We start from the raw sequence: 18,001 nt of genomic DNA, 5'->3' as shown, positions 1-18,001 counted from the left end.
TGGGGATGCGTTGCCACCACTTGCCACTGGCCCGTAGGTTGTAAAGCCTCCCCACGGATCCAGTTTCGCTCCCTGGCCCTTGGGGGTTAGGCCCGGGACAGGCCTGCTCCCTCCACACAGAGACCATTTATGGCTGGGATAAAGGCTGCCTGTGCTGGCACGGGGCGGCGCGGCCTGCCCACCGCGCTGTCACCGGCACATCTGTCAGGTGTGCGGGCAGGGACGTCACGGCCACGGGCTGTGGGGGACGGGCAGGGGACAGGGCCTGCTGGGGAGGGCGCTTCCCGCCGCCTGCCCCCGTGGGCCCCTTTTGGGGCCGGGCTCTGAGGCAGGAGGCCCCGAGGGCTGAGCAGGGGGAGCAGCCACCTTGAGGCCCAGGGCCCCGACGCAGCCCGGTTCAGGGGGCGTCTCCTCTGACGGCGGGGGCTGAGCACGGAAGCGGGAAACACAGGGAAGGGAGGGCGACCTGCGGGCCTCCCCGCTCCTGGCCCCTGGTCCCCTGGCCCCGAGTAGGAGCAGGGCTGTGAGGGGGAAGGCCCCCTGTAGGGACAGAACTCGGGGGGCCATGGAACAAGGCAGGGGCTTGCTCAGGACCAGCTGCCGACAGCCCCGCCCGTGCACAAGGGGGGCACCGAGGACAGTGGGACAGACGATGTGGTCTGTGGCCCAAGGGTGGGGGCCGTTCCTCTTCATAGGGAACCGCCTGGAAGAGGGGGCAGGAGGACTGGGGTGGCAGCTGTCGGACAGGTGGGGTGATGGGGCCGCCAGGACCCTCAGCCCCAGGCCCCTCCCTTCTCCCGCAGCTTCAGAGCCTGAGTCCAACCCGCTTTGGTTACCTGGCCCTGGGGAGGGTCAGCCGAGGACCCGTCTCCACCCCCAGGAAGCCTCCCTGGGAAGGCAGAGCCTCAGGCTCCCTCCAGTCTGCGAGGACGCCCACCCTGGGTCTCGCCCTCACAGTCCAGGGGCCTCCTGCTCTGGGCGCCGGCCCCCCCGCTGCCATTTGAACCCCCATTTCCGGGCCCCTCCCTCTCACTCCTTCACCCTTTCTGTCACCAGCGCGTGTAGAAGGCAGCTGGGACCTGACTCGCCTGCCCCATCATCCCTCCAGGAAAGCAGCCCCCCGGCCCCCCCGCCAGATGCCCACGTCCCTCAGCCCGCCTGCCCAGCCCGCGGCCAGCGGACGCCAGGGGTGGCAGCGAGCACAGCCCCATGGGGCCCCATAGCGGGGTCCGCACCTGGCTGGTGGTCACGTCATGGAGCCTTGAGACTCTGGCCCCGTGTGTGTCGCTGCGGGCCCTGCCCAGCGCCCCCAGACCAAACCCCATCTGCAGCCGCGGCCGGGCCGCCAGTCGCCTCGTCCACACCCCATCTCCGGCCGCACCCTGGAGCTTGGGCTGATGGCTGCCCTGGAGCCGGCACCTGGGCCAGGCCTCACCACCCGCCTGGGGTGGGTGCTGGTGGTTGGCGGGGTGTCCACAGGCCCCGGGAGGGGCAGTGGGCCTGCTGGACAGAGCGCCCTGTGCAGGCGGCCGGCGGGCGGCCACCCCACTGCCCACACAGATAACTCTTTATGTGAGAGGCCCGACGTGTGGCTCGGGGCCGGCGGGGAACAGAGGGGCCGTGCAAGCTGACCAGCCTGTGTGGGGGCAGGGGGAGGGGCAGGGAACGGGCACCAGGCCCCCTGCGGTCACGGTCCCCCGAGCTGTTCTCAGCTGGCCCAAGGAGCAGCTGAAGCGGGAGTCGGGTCGCAGCCCTCCGGGCCCCAGGACCCCAGCTTCCCTCCAAGGGACCCCTCCAGCCCTCCAGTAGCTCCCAGTGGCCGCCCCCCGACTGCCCCACTGCCCCTCCGGACGCTCTGTGCCCCGGCCGCGCCCTTGCCCGGTGCCCTTCCCCAGCCGGGGTCCTCCTGGCTCCTCTTGAGGCCCAGACCCCGTGGGACATGGGGGCGGCCCTGTGAGCAGCCCCAGCCGCCCTCTGGCCTTCCAGGGAGCAGGCCCCTCGGCGGGCCCAGGTACTGGGCACTTTCTGGGTGCTGGACCCTAGCCGCGGCCCCCAGGCTCCCATCTGAGGTCAGGGGGTGCCCTCACTGAGGGGGGCCCAGGAGGGGCAGGATGGGGGCAGCCACCCGCTCTGGGCCAGCTCACACCCCCCTCGAGGCCCGAGGGGGAGAGGGGCCGCAGGGGCGTGAGTGGACGCCGGGCGAGGGCGGGAGCGGCGGATGGGGGCGGGTGGGGAGGCCGGGGGCTGCCAACCCAAACAGCCCGGCGAGCCTCAGCCCCGTGTTGAATCCACAAAAATTTCCATCTGCCTCGGGAGCCCTCGGAACCCGGCCAGCGAGAGGCTGTCCACGCGGCCAGAGAAGCAGCAGCGGCTCCGCGGACGGGCGCTGGCCTGCCAGCTTCACGGCACCATCGGCCATTTTGTGGACACCCAGGCCCAAAGGGAGATGGGGCGCAGCATGGACGCGGGGCCCGAGCGGGTGGAGGCGGCGCTGCCCGCCCAGTGTGGCCGTGGCCGGGGCCTGCGTCAGCCACCAGCCGCTGGGCCCCGGGTGGGGGCCGCAAACCCCCATGTCCTCGGGTGCCGCACCCCGGCCCTGGTGCTGGACGGGCCGCTGCCCCCGGCGATGGGCCTGCGGGGCCAGACGGGCGCCTCTCGGGTCTGGCCCCCTCCCCGGGGCGGCCGCGGCCCTGCCTCGCCCGGGACGTCTATTTTTGGTGGGACTTGGCCGCTGCCTGCGTCCCGACCTGCAGGGGACGTGTCTCAAAAAGGGCCCATTTTGATCAAAATACATGTTTTTCTGAGGTCGGCCAAGGCGGCTGGGCAGGATTCGCCGCAAAGCCAGGCCCCGGCCACCCTCGTGCCTGGCCCCCCAGACGGCTGCCCGCTGTCCCCCGCCCGGGGCCTTGGTGTCACGGCACGGACGCCCCTGCACCCCGGCCGGGCCTGCCCCTCCTCCCCTGCCCGTGTCTCTGGAGGAGACAGCCGGGACCTGGACGCAGATCTGAGCTCAACTTCTCAAAAATGTAAATTTCCTTTCTGGTCCAATCTGAGGCCTATAAATAGAGTCATTCAGGAGAGAGGCCTCCTTGGTGGGGAGGGCAGAGCCGAGCTCCCGACTGGCCCTGACCCCCTTCCCAGGGCAGGCCCACCCGGCCCGCTCCCAAGCCCTGCAGCGGCGGGGCCTCCCCCACTCTGGAGCTCACCGCTGCCCGTGCCCCGGCCTCTGCCTGGGGGTCCCTGCCTGGACCCTGACATCCTCCCCTCAGACTGTGGAAGGCTAAGCATGGACAGCGACCACGAGCCGGGGGCACAGGCTGAAGCCCGGCCGCTGGCCCCCAAGAGGCAGGGGGAGGCCTGGTCTGTCCTCTGAACCAAAGCTGAACTCGAGGGGCCTGAGGTCACAGGCTGTCCAAGCCCAAGTGGGGCGCTGCCCCATGGAGGATGGCGGCCGCAGGGGCAGGGCCCCAGCGCCTGTAAACTGGGCCCAGCGATTAGGGAGCTGGCCTGTCCCATGAGGGAGTAGACGCGGCGCCCGGGCCCTGGTTGTCTTGGCAGCAGGAAGGCCGAGGGGGGAAGGCTCAGACTGAGGATGGAGGCGCTGGCCTGCCCGGGGTGCAGGGGTGCCCAGGGCCTGGGGGCAGGCCCTCTGGGGGGCATCCTGGGCAGGAGGCTGGGGGGCTGGGGTGGCAGTGGCCTCGCCGCCGCCTGACACCTGCAACACGAAGGTGCTGCCAGCAGCACCTGGAGCTCCCGTGATGAGAGGCCAGAGTGGCTGCCCGATGCACTCTGCCCCCCAAACCCCGACTTGGGGCAGGGCTGGTGGCAACAGGGTTGCAGCTTCTGGCATCTTAGGTTTCCAGCTCTGGGGCACCCCTCCCGCTCTGGGGCTCCCGTCCGGCTCGTGTGACTTTGCCTGGGGAGCACGTCCTGCTGCTGGGCGTCCTGGGCCAGCCCCTCTCCCCTCAGCAGCACGGGGCTCCTGCTTTCTCGCCCTCACGCCAGGGCTCTCCCTTCCAGGGTGGGTGACCGGCGGGGGCAGGCGCGTTTCAGTGGTGACCATGTTCCTGGTCCCTGTCCAGGACAGCAGTCACGGGAACCCACCTTCCCATCAGCTGCACGTCCAGATGCCCATTTCTGCACCCGCCGAGGGCACGAGCGCTTGCCAGTCTGGAGGGAGAATGTCCCCCCAGAAGATGGCCGTGAGCATGTTGGGCGCCCGCCCGCTGGCCCTGCACTTGCGGGGCACCCGTGCCCACCTCCGCCAGGGTGGTGGCCGTGCCGGCATCAAGCGCCACTTTCATCGTGGGTTTATCTCCAAAGCCCTGCACAAAACAGGGCCTGTGCGGGCGCAGCGAAGCACCAGAGCCTCAGGACTCCACCATCCACCGAGACGACTCCTCGGGACAGAAAAAATACACTAACCTTAAAATAACCGGTTCCCAGAATAGCAGCTAATGATGACTCTGAAGGGAGCCTTTGATCAGGGGGAGCCCCGCGCAGCCCCTGTTTACGGACCTGTCACTCAAGAGCAGCTCACAAGCAGCAGAGAGCAGGGCTGGCGCAGATGAAAGTTGGGGGACAGAGGGAGGTTGAGGGGTTGGGCAGAGGGAGTGGAGGAGGGGCGGGGGCGGCAGTGCCAAGGCTCTGGGTGCCCCGGGGCCTGGACTCATGCCTCCCTCTGTGTGACAGTCCCTGGCGTCACCCAGCTGAAGCAGCGGGGAGCGGAGGCTGGTGGGAGAAAAATGTGGACGCTCTGCAGGCTCAGAGGGGTGATGGGGGCAAGGATTCTGGGGCATGGGAGCCCAGGAGGGGTCTGCAAGCGCGTCCCGGGTAGGGGAGGCCGCCGGCTCTGGACGCTGGCCCTGTCCAATGCAGGGACCCTGGTGCCTGTCTAAGGTCTCAAGGCGGCCCCCGTGGCCCGGCAGGACTGACCCTCGTTAATTCCAGCCTGCACACAGACCCTGATCCAGCTGTGGGAGAACAGGCAAGGATGCTTGGAATGACTCAGGCATGAGAATCTCCTTTTTCAACTGTAACGTTTATGAAAACTCAGCTTCCAAATCGGGGTGGCATTGAAACACAGCTTGGTGGCTGTATGTTGGGGAGATAGCCTTTCCAGGCTACTGGGTAAATAAAATATATTATTGTAGTTCCTTAACCAGTCTTTCATATCCTCAAAATATAAAATGTCAGCTGTGCCTGGGCTCACAAAGCATTTCTATTGGTCGCCATGGGCCTAGATCGGGGTGACACTTCCCTCTGAAGGCATGGCCAGATGGCCACCATGGGTCACGCACGCAGTCTCTGCTGCACGTCTTTGACTGACATGCAAAAGCACTCGAGGGCCAGCTCTGGTCCATGGCCACGGTTTGCCGGCCTCTGTCCAGGGGCGCCTGACCGAGTTGGCCTCAGAACCACCCCCTCCGCTAGTGGGATTCCGTCCTTGCTGTGGGTCGGAGGCCTGGAGACCCTCTGTCAGTGTGAGGATCAAGGAGAAATAAGCCCCTCCCTGAAAAGACGGTAAAGAAAACTGCCCCCCCTGCTAAGTGGAGGGGAATAATATCTACACTGAGAAGCCACATCCACAGCTGGACCACACTCAGCTCAGAAGCGCAAATTCACACCACCTGGGTGGTCTGGAAAACTCTGAGGCTGGAATTTAAAGTCCAGGCTGGTGGTACTCCCTGGGGTGCAGCAAAGGGAGAGGTAAACATGGGTCCTCCCGAAGGACCTTGGCTTCACACTAGGCCTCAAAAATTCCCACAGATAAATTTTAAGATATATGAGCTTACAATTATAATAAAACAAACCCTCAAAGGAAATGAAACACCATGATTGAGAGCCAGCAGGAAAAACAGAGAAGCAGACTCACAAGGACTTCAGATACCAGAAGTAACAGAAATGGCATAGAAAAAAGCCATATTCAATGTAATTCAAGATTTTAAAAAAAGTTGGAATATGCAAATGAAGAGGAAGATACTCTAAACATGATGTGTCAGACAAAAGAATCAAATAGAATTTCCCCAAACAGAAAAATTATAATTGAAATTTAGATTTCACTGGACAGGTTTAACAGTTGGTTAGACACAGTTGAAGAAACAATTAGTGAACTGGAAAACTGAGCATTATCCAGAACATAGTACAAAGTGATAAAAGAAAAAAAGAGGTCAGACGACCTGGGGGCGACCGAGAGGGGAACTGGTTCTAGAAGGAGATAAGGGGCCAATGCAAAACCTGAGGAAAGATAATGGGGGAGAGTAACCCAGGACTGAAGCCAGACCCCAAGCCACAGGCTAGGAAACTGGCTGAGTTCCCAGCAGAACAAATGGAAGGAATTTCCTATGATCACATCACAGTGAAAAAGCAGAACATTGGAGTGAAAGGAAAGATCTCAAAAGCAGCCAGAGAGAAAAGACAGAGGGCCTTCCAAGGAATCATGATTCACCCTCATCTCTGTACAAACAGAGGCCACTGGGTGCTAAGAGAAAATAATTTTGGTAACCCAGGGTCTAGAATTTTATACCTAGTGGAAATATTTTTAAAGGACAACAGTAAAACAGTCATTTAAAAGACAAATAAAATTAGAGTTTATTTTCCACTGAAGGAAATCCTAATGAGTCAGAAAAAAGTGATCCCAGATGTAAGATCTGAGATGAGAAATAAATGATCAGTGACAAAAGAGGCCAATAGATGGGTAAGTTTAAACACACACCACCTGCGAAAAACACCACCAAGAATTTGTGGGTTAAAATTAACAACTGAGCAACAACAATGCCTGCACGATTCATCGGGAGAGTGATTGAAGCTAATGTGTCCTAAGGTTCTTAACTTATTTCAGAAATGGTGAAGAGTCTGCTATGTACCCAAATAACACGTTCTAGGTTGGCCTCTCTGGAATGACAACGGGATGCGTAACTTCAAAACCAGCAGAGAGAAAAGTGGAATGAGAACTAACCATCACTCTAGCAAGAGACAAGAAAGAGGGCAAGGCAAATATTTTTAAAATGTACTATAAATGAAAAGCATAAACTATACTGTTAGCAATAAATCTAAATATATTAGATATTATATTAAGTGTAACCATATTAAATAATTTAAAAAAATACAAAGAGCCACATGGTGTTCAAAGAGAACACCTAAAATGTACATACAGGACTAAAAAGAATAAAAAAAATCTGACACCAAAATCAGAAAAAATCACAAGAACCATCCAGAACAATATTCTTCGTGATTCTAGAGATAAGCATTCTTTCTTTCTTTCTTTCTTTTTTTTTTTTTTTTGTGGGACCCTCACCGGCGGCCGGGGAATGAACCAGCACTGCAGAGGCTGTGGGCAGCCTCGCAGCCCAGAGCTCAACCCCTGCGCCACCAGGGGAGGCCCTAGAGATAAGCATTCTTTTAAAAATTATGTTTATTGACAAGATTTACACCACCGTGTGTGTGTGTGTTTCCAGGTATATGTTCACACCTCCTCAAATGTATGTTCTCACACCACAAAAGCACAAATAATCTTCCACCATAGTCCTTGGACCGCCCTCCCCCTTTGCTCCTACCCAGACGCAAGCATTCCTAACAAAATAGTAACCAACCAAACCATCACACATTAAAAAGATTTTACACATTGATCAAATAGGAAATGAAAGGCTGGTTAGTCAGTTTATTACACCATATTAATAGAATGAGTGATAACAAGTCTATGATCATCTCAGTAGATGCAGAACGGGCAGTTGAGACTGCCCCACGCCGTTCGTGGCAAGAGTTTTCCACACCCGAGGAATGAAACCTCCTCACCCTCACGAAGAGCATCTACGGGAAACCCACAGCCAACCGCACATGGAGTGGCCACGTGCTTTTCCCATTAAGACCTTCTCCAGCCACTTCTAGTCAACAATTTTTGGTGGAAGCCAAGTCTGTGTAATTAAGGGGGGAAAGTTAAAGGCATCCAGATGGGAAGGCAGGAGGAAAATCGGCTTTATTCACACACGACACCATCCTGAGAGGCTCCCAAGGAATCAGCGACGATGAAATCTATCAAAATTAATGATGATGTCACAGTTTACAAAGCTTGATATAAGAAAGTTAATTGCATTTCTTAAGAAAACGATTCCATTAATAATAGCATCAACAATAATGAAATATTGAGGAGTAAATTTAGTGAAAGATGTACAGGATTTGTGCATTGAAAACTACAAAACATCCCGGGAAGGAAGAAATTCAAGCAGATCAAATAAATGGAAGGATCTACCCTGCTCATGGATTGGAAGGTTTAATCAAAAGCATTAAGATGTCAATTGTCTCCAAGTGGATCTATGTACTTGACGCAACTCCTACCAAGAGTCCAGCGGGCTTTTTTGGGTAGAAAGTGACAACCTGATTCTAAACGTGGAGTGAAAATTCATAGAATGGGCAAAGCAATTTGAAAAAGAGCAAACTTGGAAGACTTAAACTACCTGATTTCCAACTTTACAATGTGGCTTCATTAATCCAGACAGCATAATGTAAGTTTAAAGACAGGCACCTAGATCAACAGAATCCAGAATAAACTCAAACATTTATGCTCAATTGCTCTTTGATGAAGGTGCCATGAATGGGAGAAAATAATCTTTTCAACAAATAGAGTTGGCACCTGGGCATCCCAATGCAAACAAAACTTAGCTTGATCTTTTATCTCACAGCACACACTAAAAGTAACTCAAAGTAAACCACAGCCCTAAAGGTAAGAGTTAGCTACAAAAATTCTAACACTTGAAGAAGAAAAATAGGAAAAATGATCATGAACTTGGATGAGGCAAAGACCCCACACACTCTAGGTCTCAGAGACAACTCTGAGGCTCGAGCCCACCAGAAAGACTCCGAGCCTCACTTCAGTGTCTGCGTTTAAAAGACATGACACAGGAAAGGAAAGAGCCACAGAACGGGAGAACACGGCTGCAGGGCATCCAGCAAACACAGGGCATGGATCCAGAACGTGCAGACATCGCTTCCTCAGCAGTCACACAAAGTGGGCGAATAAACATTTTGCCAGAGGACCATGCGCGGCCAACGAGCACGGGGAGGCAGTCAACATCGCCAGTGGCTGGAGATGCAAGCCAAGCCCCCGAGATGCCGCTGCACATGCTCCACCACCTGGCCCTGCAAGGACCCACCGGCCCTTGCATTTGCACAGATGTGGAGATGGGGACCTCCACACAGCACTGGCAGGAAAGCAACACAGCGCCTGACCTTTGGAAACGGTTGGGGAGCTTTTGGGAAGATATGCAGAAAGTTATCCTAAGACCCATCAACTCCACTTAGGGGCCCAACCATGAGAGATGAAGAACTATCTTATCTACAAAGACTCGCACATAAAAGCTCACAACAGCACTTTCTACAGTAGCCCAGAATCGGGGACAATCCAAAGGCCCGTTGGCTGGCAAGTGGACCAAGAGCATGTGGCCTGGTCACACCACAGGCACTCTGCAGAGAGGGCGTCAGGACCGAGTGGTGTGAGGAGGACACGCATAAAGACCACTTAGTGCACGACACGCCCGAAGGGCATGTCTAGACCTGTGGGGGTTTATGGAGTCCAAGACACAAAACAGGTAGGTAAAAATAAAGCTAACGCCGCAGAGAACAGTCACCCTCTGACCCAGGACCCCCCAGTGGGCAGCAAGCTCCACAGATGTTCGAGTCCATATGTAAACCGGCACAGTATTCACAGCAACCTACACCCATCCTCCTGCTACCTTAAATCACCTCTCAATTACTTCACACCTAACACACGTACATGCTTTGTTGGCTGTACACCACCTGTTTAGGGACTATGCCAAGGAGGAAGTCTGCTGTGCTCGGCACAGACACAACTGTTGCAGGGTTAAGGTCACCACAAGCATTTGCCACGCGCTGTTGGCTGACTCTGAGGCCACAGAGCCTTTGCAACCGGGGGATCGACTCACGTGGTTTTCCATACGGCAGGTACGTTTGCAGAATTGGATCACATGCTGTGCTAGAGGATATAGCTCAAGGGGTTCCAAAGGATTGTTCTCAGGCAACATGGTAATAACATTAGAAAGTTCTCACAATTATAATGATGACTGAAATCCCACTGCTGAAAGGCTCCGAGGGCGAGCGCGAGCTCACATGGAGATTAGAAAAAGAAGCGTGTGAACACGTCAGTGAAAGGGATCCCTCAAAACTTAGGTTGGACTGGTATTTAGATGAAAAATTTATAGCCTTACGTGCACATTTTAGAAATTTGGAAAGTCTAAAAATGAATGATCCAACCTAAAAAGCTACAGAAACCACACACCTGGGCTAAGGAAATAGAGGGGAGAAGGTAAAAAGTGGAGACACAGATAATGTTGGTAATAAAAAACCTAACTACTGATGACACAGACAGCAAAATGATCACAAATGCCAGCGAACTGGAAAACGAAGTTGAAAAGTCCAAATTCCTAGAGGGTACAACTTACCAAAACTGACCCAAGAAGAAATAGAAAATTCAAATAGTCCCACAACCACTCAAGTCGCCGATTTAGAACAAAATATTAGCCAGCAGATTTCGGCAGTGAAATAAATAATATACGACGTGAAGGACTGGTGAGCAGGGGGGACAGGCTGGGGCCCACAGAGGCGGCTGGAAAAATAACCGAAGCAGGAGATGAAAAAGGCCTGGGCCCGGCAGGGAGGGAGAGGGCTGGACGGCAGAGGGTGAGTGGCGTCGAGGCCGCTTTGGGGGGTGGGTGGGGATACTGTCGGGGTGGGGGTGCCTTGGGGTCCTGGTGGAGGAGCTCTCTGGGATGAAGACAGAGCAGGAGCTGGGGCAGATAAGCCCCATGGGAAGGGCCCGTGTATGCTAGGCAGGGGGAGCTGGGGAGGTTGGGGGGGGCATCCTGGGCTGGGGGCCTCTAGTCTAGGAGGAAGGGGTGCCTGGCTAGGTCTGGAAGGAGTGTCAGGTGGGAGGAGTTGACTTTCCCACCCACGCCCGCTGATGTGGGGTCTGGGAACCCAGGACCTTCCTGTGTCCAGTTCTGAGCCATGAGCGTTTCCGGCCAAAACAGCAGAGACCCGCCGCCCGCTGTGCCCACCGCGACAGCAGCAGCAGCAGCAGGAGCACAGCCTGAGCCACGCCGACACACTGCGCTGGTCCTGGCACCAGCTGAGAGCACGGAGCGAGGCGGGCTGTCCTCCAGCAGGCACGGGAGCAGGGACCTGGCCGCGGCTGGGCAGGCAGCCCCCTGGCCCCCACCCGCCTCATGTACAGGCTGCGGGCTGGAGGGCTGTCTCCTCTCCCCCCATCTTCCGGGCCTCCTGAGCGCCCTCTCCACCGAACCAGCTGTGCGACCTCCGGCAGCCCTCAGCCTCCCCATCCCATCCCCACCTGCGAGCCCCACCCCAGGACCAGGAGCTTCTGAGGCGAAGCAGGGAGTGGCTGACGTCACTCCCTTCCCAGCTAGAGCCAGGCTGGGGCGGGTCTTGAGTCTCCGCATCTGGAGGAAGCTTGTGGGGGCCCGGCTGTCGTGGGAAGCTTCTCCCCACACCCCTGCAGTGAGGCAGGCTGGGGAGCAGGTGCGAGGAGCTGTGGACAGTGGGGCAGCCGGGGGGGGGGGGCTCTGAGGGGACACACAGGCACCCCCTGCCAGGTAGGGGCTGTGCGGAGGCCCCAGACTCGGGCCAGTGGGGCTGCCCAGGCCTGACACGGAAGGAGGGTCTTCTTATGCCACACTAGCTCCGCTGCCCTCCCCAGAGCACCCTGCGGCGCCGCCCAGGCCCTCACCCTCCGAGGACGCACCCCCGGCGGCTGGGCCGTGGCCCACTGTCCTCCCCGGCCGCGCTGGGTGGGCCGGGCAGGCGGCATCTGGCAGTGTAGGGCCTGGCTGGCCCAGCAAACGGCGGGGGGGTTGGGGGGGTGAGGCCATCCTGGAGGAGCTGGGAAGATCAGGGGCTCTGGCTGGGCGGGGGCCTGTGGGGCCCCTAAGCACAGGCAGCTGCCGGACTTCCTGTCCCAGGCTCAGTCCTGCCCAGCAGGGCGGTGCTGGCTGTTTATGGTCCTGATGGCCGTGGTGATAACTGTGACCGAGCGGGGCCCAGGATGTGCCACGGTGCCCTCTGGGCCCCAAGAAGCCCTTTCCCAGGCTCTGTTTCCCAGGGGGGCACTGGCAGTGGCGGGGGAGGGTTGCTCTCTGGCCAGCTCGGCTCCATGACGCCTGGACAGGCAGCTGGGGCTGAGGTCAGGGGTCGAGGGCTCTGCTCCCCGGGAGGCCCTGGCAGGGGGTGAGCACAGTACGGCCTGGGGCCTGCCTAGTGCCCCACACCTAGGACCTCCTGGAACCCCCGAAACCCAGATGTGGCTGGGCAGGGCCTGGTGGCGGGGACTCGGGCACTTGTGGGGTTCAACCCTGGCTTTGCTCCCCAGCCTTGCCCCTGGGGGGCCAGGGGCTCTGGAAACACTCCCTGTGCTCCTCAGATCTGAAGGAATGTGGCATGTAACTCTGCGCCCCCAAGGCCAGCGCCAGCGCCAGCGCCAGCCCCACCGCAGCCCCCCGCACGGGTCCTCGTTCTAGGTCCCAGCAGGCTTCTGGGATCCACCCACACAGCGGGAGAGGGGGCACTGCTGCAGGGACCTTGCCTGCTCCTCATGGTCGCCCCAAAGGACCGAGGCTCTGGGCCGGGGCCCTGAGGACTGCAGTCCCACTGGCAGCGGGCAGTGGAGGGGATGGCCCAGAACAGCAGGACAGAAGGGCCGGGCCCGAGGAGGGCCCCCGAGGAGGGGCCAGCACACCTGGACATGGGCCTGTGGGGCACGGCTCTCCCGGCGGCAGGGGCAGGAGCATGCCCAGGGCCCAGCCCCGATTCCTGCCAGTGGTGAGAGCCGCTGGGCAAACGCGGCCCGAGAGGGGGGCGCTCGCCTGCTGGGTGGCCACCCGCAGGGGCCTGCCGCCGGGTGCTGCCCCTCACAGGCATGCCAGTCTTTAGCCTCTGGTCCTGATGGCAGAGTGCGAGGCACTGGGGTCTCTGTCTCTGGGTGGGCATCGCCCACCAGGGCTCAGGCTGGAGAAGATGCGGCTCCAGCAGGCCCAGGCCTGAGCTGACAGCCCCGGCACCCCAAGGCGTGGGCATCGTGTGGCCCACGGCCAGGCCCAGGCAAGGGCCCAGTAGGTACCTAGATGGCGGCTCCCCGCTGGCTGCCTGAGCCCACTGGCGGGTCTGTGCCCTGTGGCCACGCGGGGGGAGAGCCGAGAGAAGGATGCACGACGCTGCCCCTGCCGCCTGCCCAGCTGCAGGGGTGGAAGGGGCCGAGCCAGGCGTTGCCGGGAAACCGAGTCGCACTCCCTGCCCACCGAAATGCCTCTATTTTTAGCCTCTTAGCCCCTCCAGATAAAGCCCATGTAGTGGACGCTGCTCGCAAGATAACAGCCTGCTGCAAGCCACCCGACTTCAAAGGCAGGCCCGCCCGCCGCCTGGGGCCGCTCGGCCGGGTGGTCTGGCTCCACTCTGGGAGGCTGGGAGGGGTCGTCCTGCCCTGGGCCTGCCGCCCCCGGGGCGGGACCCCATGTGGAGGGCCCTGGGCCCAGCGCCCCTCCCCTGGCTGGCAGAGCCGAGCCACCGTGAGCGGCACCGGTGACCCAGCGCACCGGGCTCAGGGGCTGCAGCACCGGGTGGGCCGAGTCAGAGGTGGCCAGGCTGGGCGGCCAGGGCGGTGGCCGTGAGCCCTGTCTTGGGGATACCCGGGTGTGCAGCCCAGGCGCAAGCGAGGGAGGGAAGCAGATGCCCTCACCCCCCGCACGCCGCGAGAGCGCCACTGCGGAGCCCTGGCCGGGAACAGGACCCCACGGGGAGCACGCGCAGGCCCTACCTTGTCTTCCACCCGGTTCAGGCGGGCGCCGATGGAGTTGCTGCCGCGGTCCTTGCTCTTTTCTGGGGGTCAGAGCATCAGAGTCAGGCCGGTGTGCTGGCAGTGGGGAGGGGCGGGCAGCTGACCCTGGCTGGGTCGGGGAGAGGGGTCGAGGGCCGAGGAGCTGAGCGGCCAAAGGCCTGAACTTCGAGGACGGCTTTAGAGCTCCGGGGCCGGGGGCAGGGGGACCGGGTGCTGCCAACGCGGCCGGCCCAGCTATCCCTGCACCAGACCCAGGCTCTGGGACAGGACAGGTGGGACCCCGACATTCTGCCCTGGGCAGCGCTAGCCTGGCATCTGGCCTGACTCAGGCACTTCGCACCCCGAGGCGCTGGCTGGCCTGGCCGCCCAGGGTCCCCCACAGTCTGGGCCGGAGGAGCGAGGGAGGGTGCCCCCAGAGCCGGGCAGCCTGTGTTCCGGGCTGGCCACTCACCTACTCCTCTACAGCCCTACTCCTCGGGCCCCCTCCTCCCCAGGATGGGTGACACCCAGGGCTCGGGGGCCTGGGAGTTTGCTAGCTAAACGCACTCAGGGGTCACGGCACACACTGGGAATTCCGCTCCACCCGGTGGGGTCCCGGGTCCCTGCCCCTCCCGGGTCCTGTTGCAAGTGAGGCCCTTCTGAGGAACAAGGGGGTGCTGGAGCAGGGCCGGCCAGCCCGGGGTGCCGACTGCAGACCCACCTGACACGGCGATGAAGAGGGACGGCTTCCCGATGGACTGGTCCAGCCTGGGAGAGAGGGAGGGACCAGACCGCTCACATGCAGCCCGCGCCTCGCGTGCCCGGGCGACGCGGTGGGCCAACTGGCTGGCACCCCTCTGGGGGTTCCCCCCACCCCCGGTCCTGCACCGAGGCCCCGGGGCCTGTGTTCTCCAGGGGCCATGCTCAGTAGCTCCCGAGACGCTGGCCTGGGTGACGGGCCGGGGTGGCAGCAGGGTGCGGGGGCGGGGCCTGCAGTCACCCAGTGTCCCGTGGCCGCATCTCCAGCGCCCACGGGGGGAGAGGCAGACCTGTTCTGGTGAGGCCAGGTCACCCGGCCCGTGGGACCCCCGCATGTGGGTCAGCTGGGGAACAGCACCAGCCTCAGGGGTCAGATGGGCACAGCCCCAAAGGGGCAGCCCGGGACACATGAGCGGGGGTCCAGGCTGGCCCACCACTGGCCTGAGGCATGCCGCCCTCCAGGCTCCCAGAGGTCAGGGCTCTGCTACAAAGGTGGGGGCACCCATGGGTGGGCCCCAGTGACTGTCTCCTGGGGCCAGGGGGATCCTGGCTAGTGGGCGGGGGGGGGGGTGGGCTTCGGGGGGTCTTAAGGCTCTGGGGCTGGTGCTGCTTCTCTCCCATCCTCTGCCCGCCCATTGGCACGCCCAGCCCGCCCCCCGCCCTCCTGACCCCGTGCCCCGCGCCTGCCCACCTCCTCTGCAGCTCCTTGATGCGCACCATCAGGCTGAGGTGGCCCTGGGAGTACTGCTCGATGACGTCCCGCACGTCGTAGGGCTTCCGCGCTTGCTGCGGTGGGAGGACGCGTCACCCCAGAGCCCGCCGTGGGGACATGGACATGTGCGACTCGCGCCATCGTGGGCTCACGCACGACCCGGGGCGGCCTGGCCAGTCTTCCCCCCAAGTCCCGGAAGGGCTCTGGCCTGTGCCCTGAGGCAGAAAAGGGGCCCCGCAGCCTGGATGGGGTACAGGGCTCCCCAAGCCAGCAGGTGGCTTTCATGCCTGTGCTAGAGTGGGGGCATCACCCCAGAAGCTGAGTCCCTAATGCCCGTCCTCAGGCAACTGTGGTCCCGAGCGGGGAGTCGCCCAGGACACCCAGGGTGGGGCTATCCGGAGCCCGTGGTTCTGCCCCCAGCAGCTGCCCCAGGAGGCCTGTGTCCGCCGGGAAAGCCCTCACGGCCTGGAGCTGGGGGTGGGCGGGCTCACAGGGCCGCAGCCGTGGGCCTCGCAGATGGACCCCCCACCCGTCTGGAGGGGCAGGGCACCCGGCCCGCGAGGTGCTGATGGCGAGCAGAAGGGCACATGACCCCCCGGGCTGCCTTCCAGTCAGGGCAGGAGAGGCGGGGGTCCCGGCTCCCAGCTGGGTCCCGGGGCAGGCAGAGGGCCGAGCCCTGCGGGGGCTGCTGTCGAGGGCAGCGAGGCCTTCCCGGGGCAGTGTGGCATCTGCTGTCTGGGCGGCTGGGACGGAGACCCGCAGCCTCGCTGAGGGCCGCAGGCTTTCTGGGAGGGCCAGGGCAGGAGGATCTGAGCAGGACTCACCTGGAATTTCTTCTTGGCCACAAAGTACTGCATGCGCCTGATGACCTTGATGGCGGCCCGGTGGTGCTCCCGCAGCCTGCGCGGGGAGGACAGGGTATGAGCACCACCTGCGGTTGCCCAGCCCAGCGGAGTGGGCTGCCCCACCCCGCCCCCAGGACGCAGCCCTCAGGCCACAGGGGTGAGGCGCTTCTCAGGGGCCGGGTGACGTTGGGGCCTGGACCTGCTTGTTGCTCAAAAGTGGGGTGGGAGTCCAGGTCCCAGCTCTAGGATGACTGCACCCTGACTCATAGCAGACTCCGGGGTCTGTGGGGTCCACAGCAGCACAGCAGGGAAAGGGTGTGAACGGCGGTGCCCACGGCCCCGGCCAGGGGATCCTTCCACGGCCTGCAGGCAGGCAGCCATGGGAGCCTGGGCCTGCAGGACCAGGAGAGGCGCCACACAGGAGGCCGCCCCGGGGGCACCAGCAAGCAGGGACACTTGCTGTGTGTGGAGACAAGGCTGGGAGCAAGCACCCCTCACACAGCCATGGGGGCTCTGCACCTCCACACCAGGGACGCCAGCTACGTCTCTGACCCCCTGCGGAGCGGCCCAGGGGCCTGGCTCTGAGGGAGCGGAGGCCAGAGAAGCTGGGCCTATTTCTTTTCTTTTTAAAAAATATTTGCTTATTTATTTTGTACAATAACTGGGGTGCAGGCCAGAGGTGCAGGGTTGCAGAGACAGTGGGGAACAGAACAGGCGAGTTCACTGAGACACACTGCTGAGGGGAGCAGTGGGGAGACAGGAGAGGTCTGCTGTGCCCTGTGGGTAGCTCCCTGGCCGGGGAATGAATCCAGGCCGCTGTGCCTGGCGACAGTGCTGAGACTTGAGCCCCTGCACTACCAGCGAGGCCACAGATCTACTCCAGATTTAACAATATTGAAAGATTGGCAATGAAAGGATAGAAAAAGATAAATGTTGTAGACCAAAGAAAGCAGGTTTAGGTAAATTGAAACAGACAACATGGACTTCAAGCATGGCTAGTGACAGAGGGAAATTTCATGGCTCAATTCTAAACATGTATGCACCGAAAAACAAGACCTGAAAATACATAAAGTAAAACCGGCAGAACTAAAAGATGAAGGCCTGGATTCACAGCTGTTGCATATTTGAATTGACCTCTGCTGGCAACTGCTCGAGAGGCAACCAGGACGCAGAGAGGGACAAACGGGACAAACACGAGTCTCCCCGACACTCGCAGCGGCTGCCGCTACGCCTCCCAGCGACTGGGAAGCTTTCTAAACCCACGCTGGACGTTTTCCCAAAGGGACCTCTCGCAGGGCTGCAAGAGCAAATTCCATCACACGTGAAAGAAATGAAACCCTCCGTGCATGTCCGGACCACAGCGAAACGAAGCTAGGAACCAGAGAGAGAGACAGCCAGCCAAGCCCGAAATGTGTTGGAAATTAAATAATGTAAGTAACTCAGGGGTCAAAGAAGAAATCCAATCAGAATTGGAAGATCCTTTTCACTGACTCACAAAAAAAAGTCAAGCCTTACAGCACAGCAAGTGCTGAGGGACCGTGAGAAAGCACGCAGGACGGGTGATGGCTGGCGTGGCTCGGAGGAGGAGAGGCTGGCGTCTGCCGCAAGAAGTTGAAAAAATCGCAAATTAAGTCCCGAGAAGGCGGACAGCAAGAGCGACCCAGGTAAGAGCGCGGCCCAACGAGCTGAAGATGACGTGGCCGCCACGCCAAGGCGGACAGCGGCTTCTCCCAGGAGACGGACAGCACGATGGCCGTCCTGTGGTGCACAGCGCCTGGCACAACTGAGGCACGCCAGGGACGAGCTGCTGGGTGTCTGTGCGGCCCAGACACCTCACTGCACCCCTGG

The 18,001-nt window shown here is 60.6% G+C and overlaps 1 protein-coding gene across 3 annotated transcripts in view; it reads right to left on the bottom strand.

Moving 5' to 3' along the window:
- Positions 1-18,001, bottom strand: part of KCNQ1 (potassium voltage-gated channel subfamily Q member 1) — a gene marked incomplete at both ends in the record, with an annotated part of 173,434 nt that overhangs the window by 29,865 nt on the left and 125,568 nt on the right. For all 3 annotated transcript variants that reach the window (XM_084255204.1, XM_084255205.1, XM_084255206.1), the window contains 4 exons: positions 13,838-13,899; positions 14,559-14,605; positions 15,288-15,382; positions 16,133-16,208. In XM_084255204.1, coding sequence (XP_084111330.1) covers positions 13,838-13,899; positions 14,559-14,605; positions 15,288-15,382; positions 16,133-16,208 — 280 coding nt within the window. The remainder of the gene's footprint in view (positions 1-13,837; positions 13,900-14,558; positions 14,606-15,287; positions 15,383-16,132; positions 16,209-18,001) is intronic.

Source organism: Talpa europaea (genome assembly GCF_964194135.1).
Source record: "Talpa europaea genome assembly, chromosome: 1".
Classification (NCBI taxonomy): domain Eukaryota; kingdom Metazoa; phylum Chordata; class Mammalia; order Eulipotyphla; family Talpidae; genus Talpa; species Talpa europaea.
The sequence above is the reverse complement of the archived record's forward strand: the minus strand, read 5'-3'. Positions and strand labels throughout refer to the sequence as shown.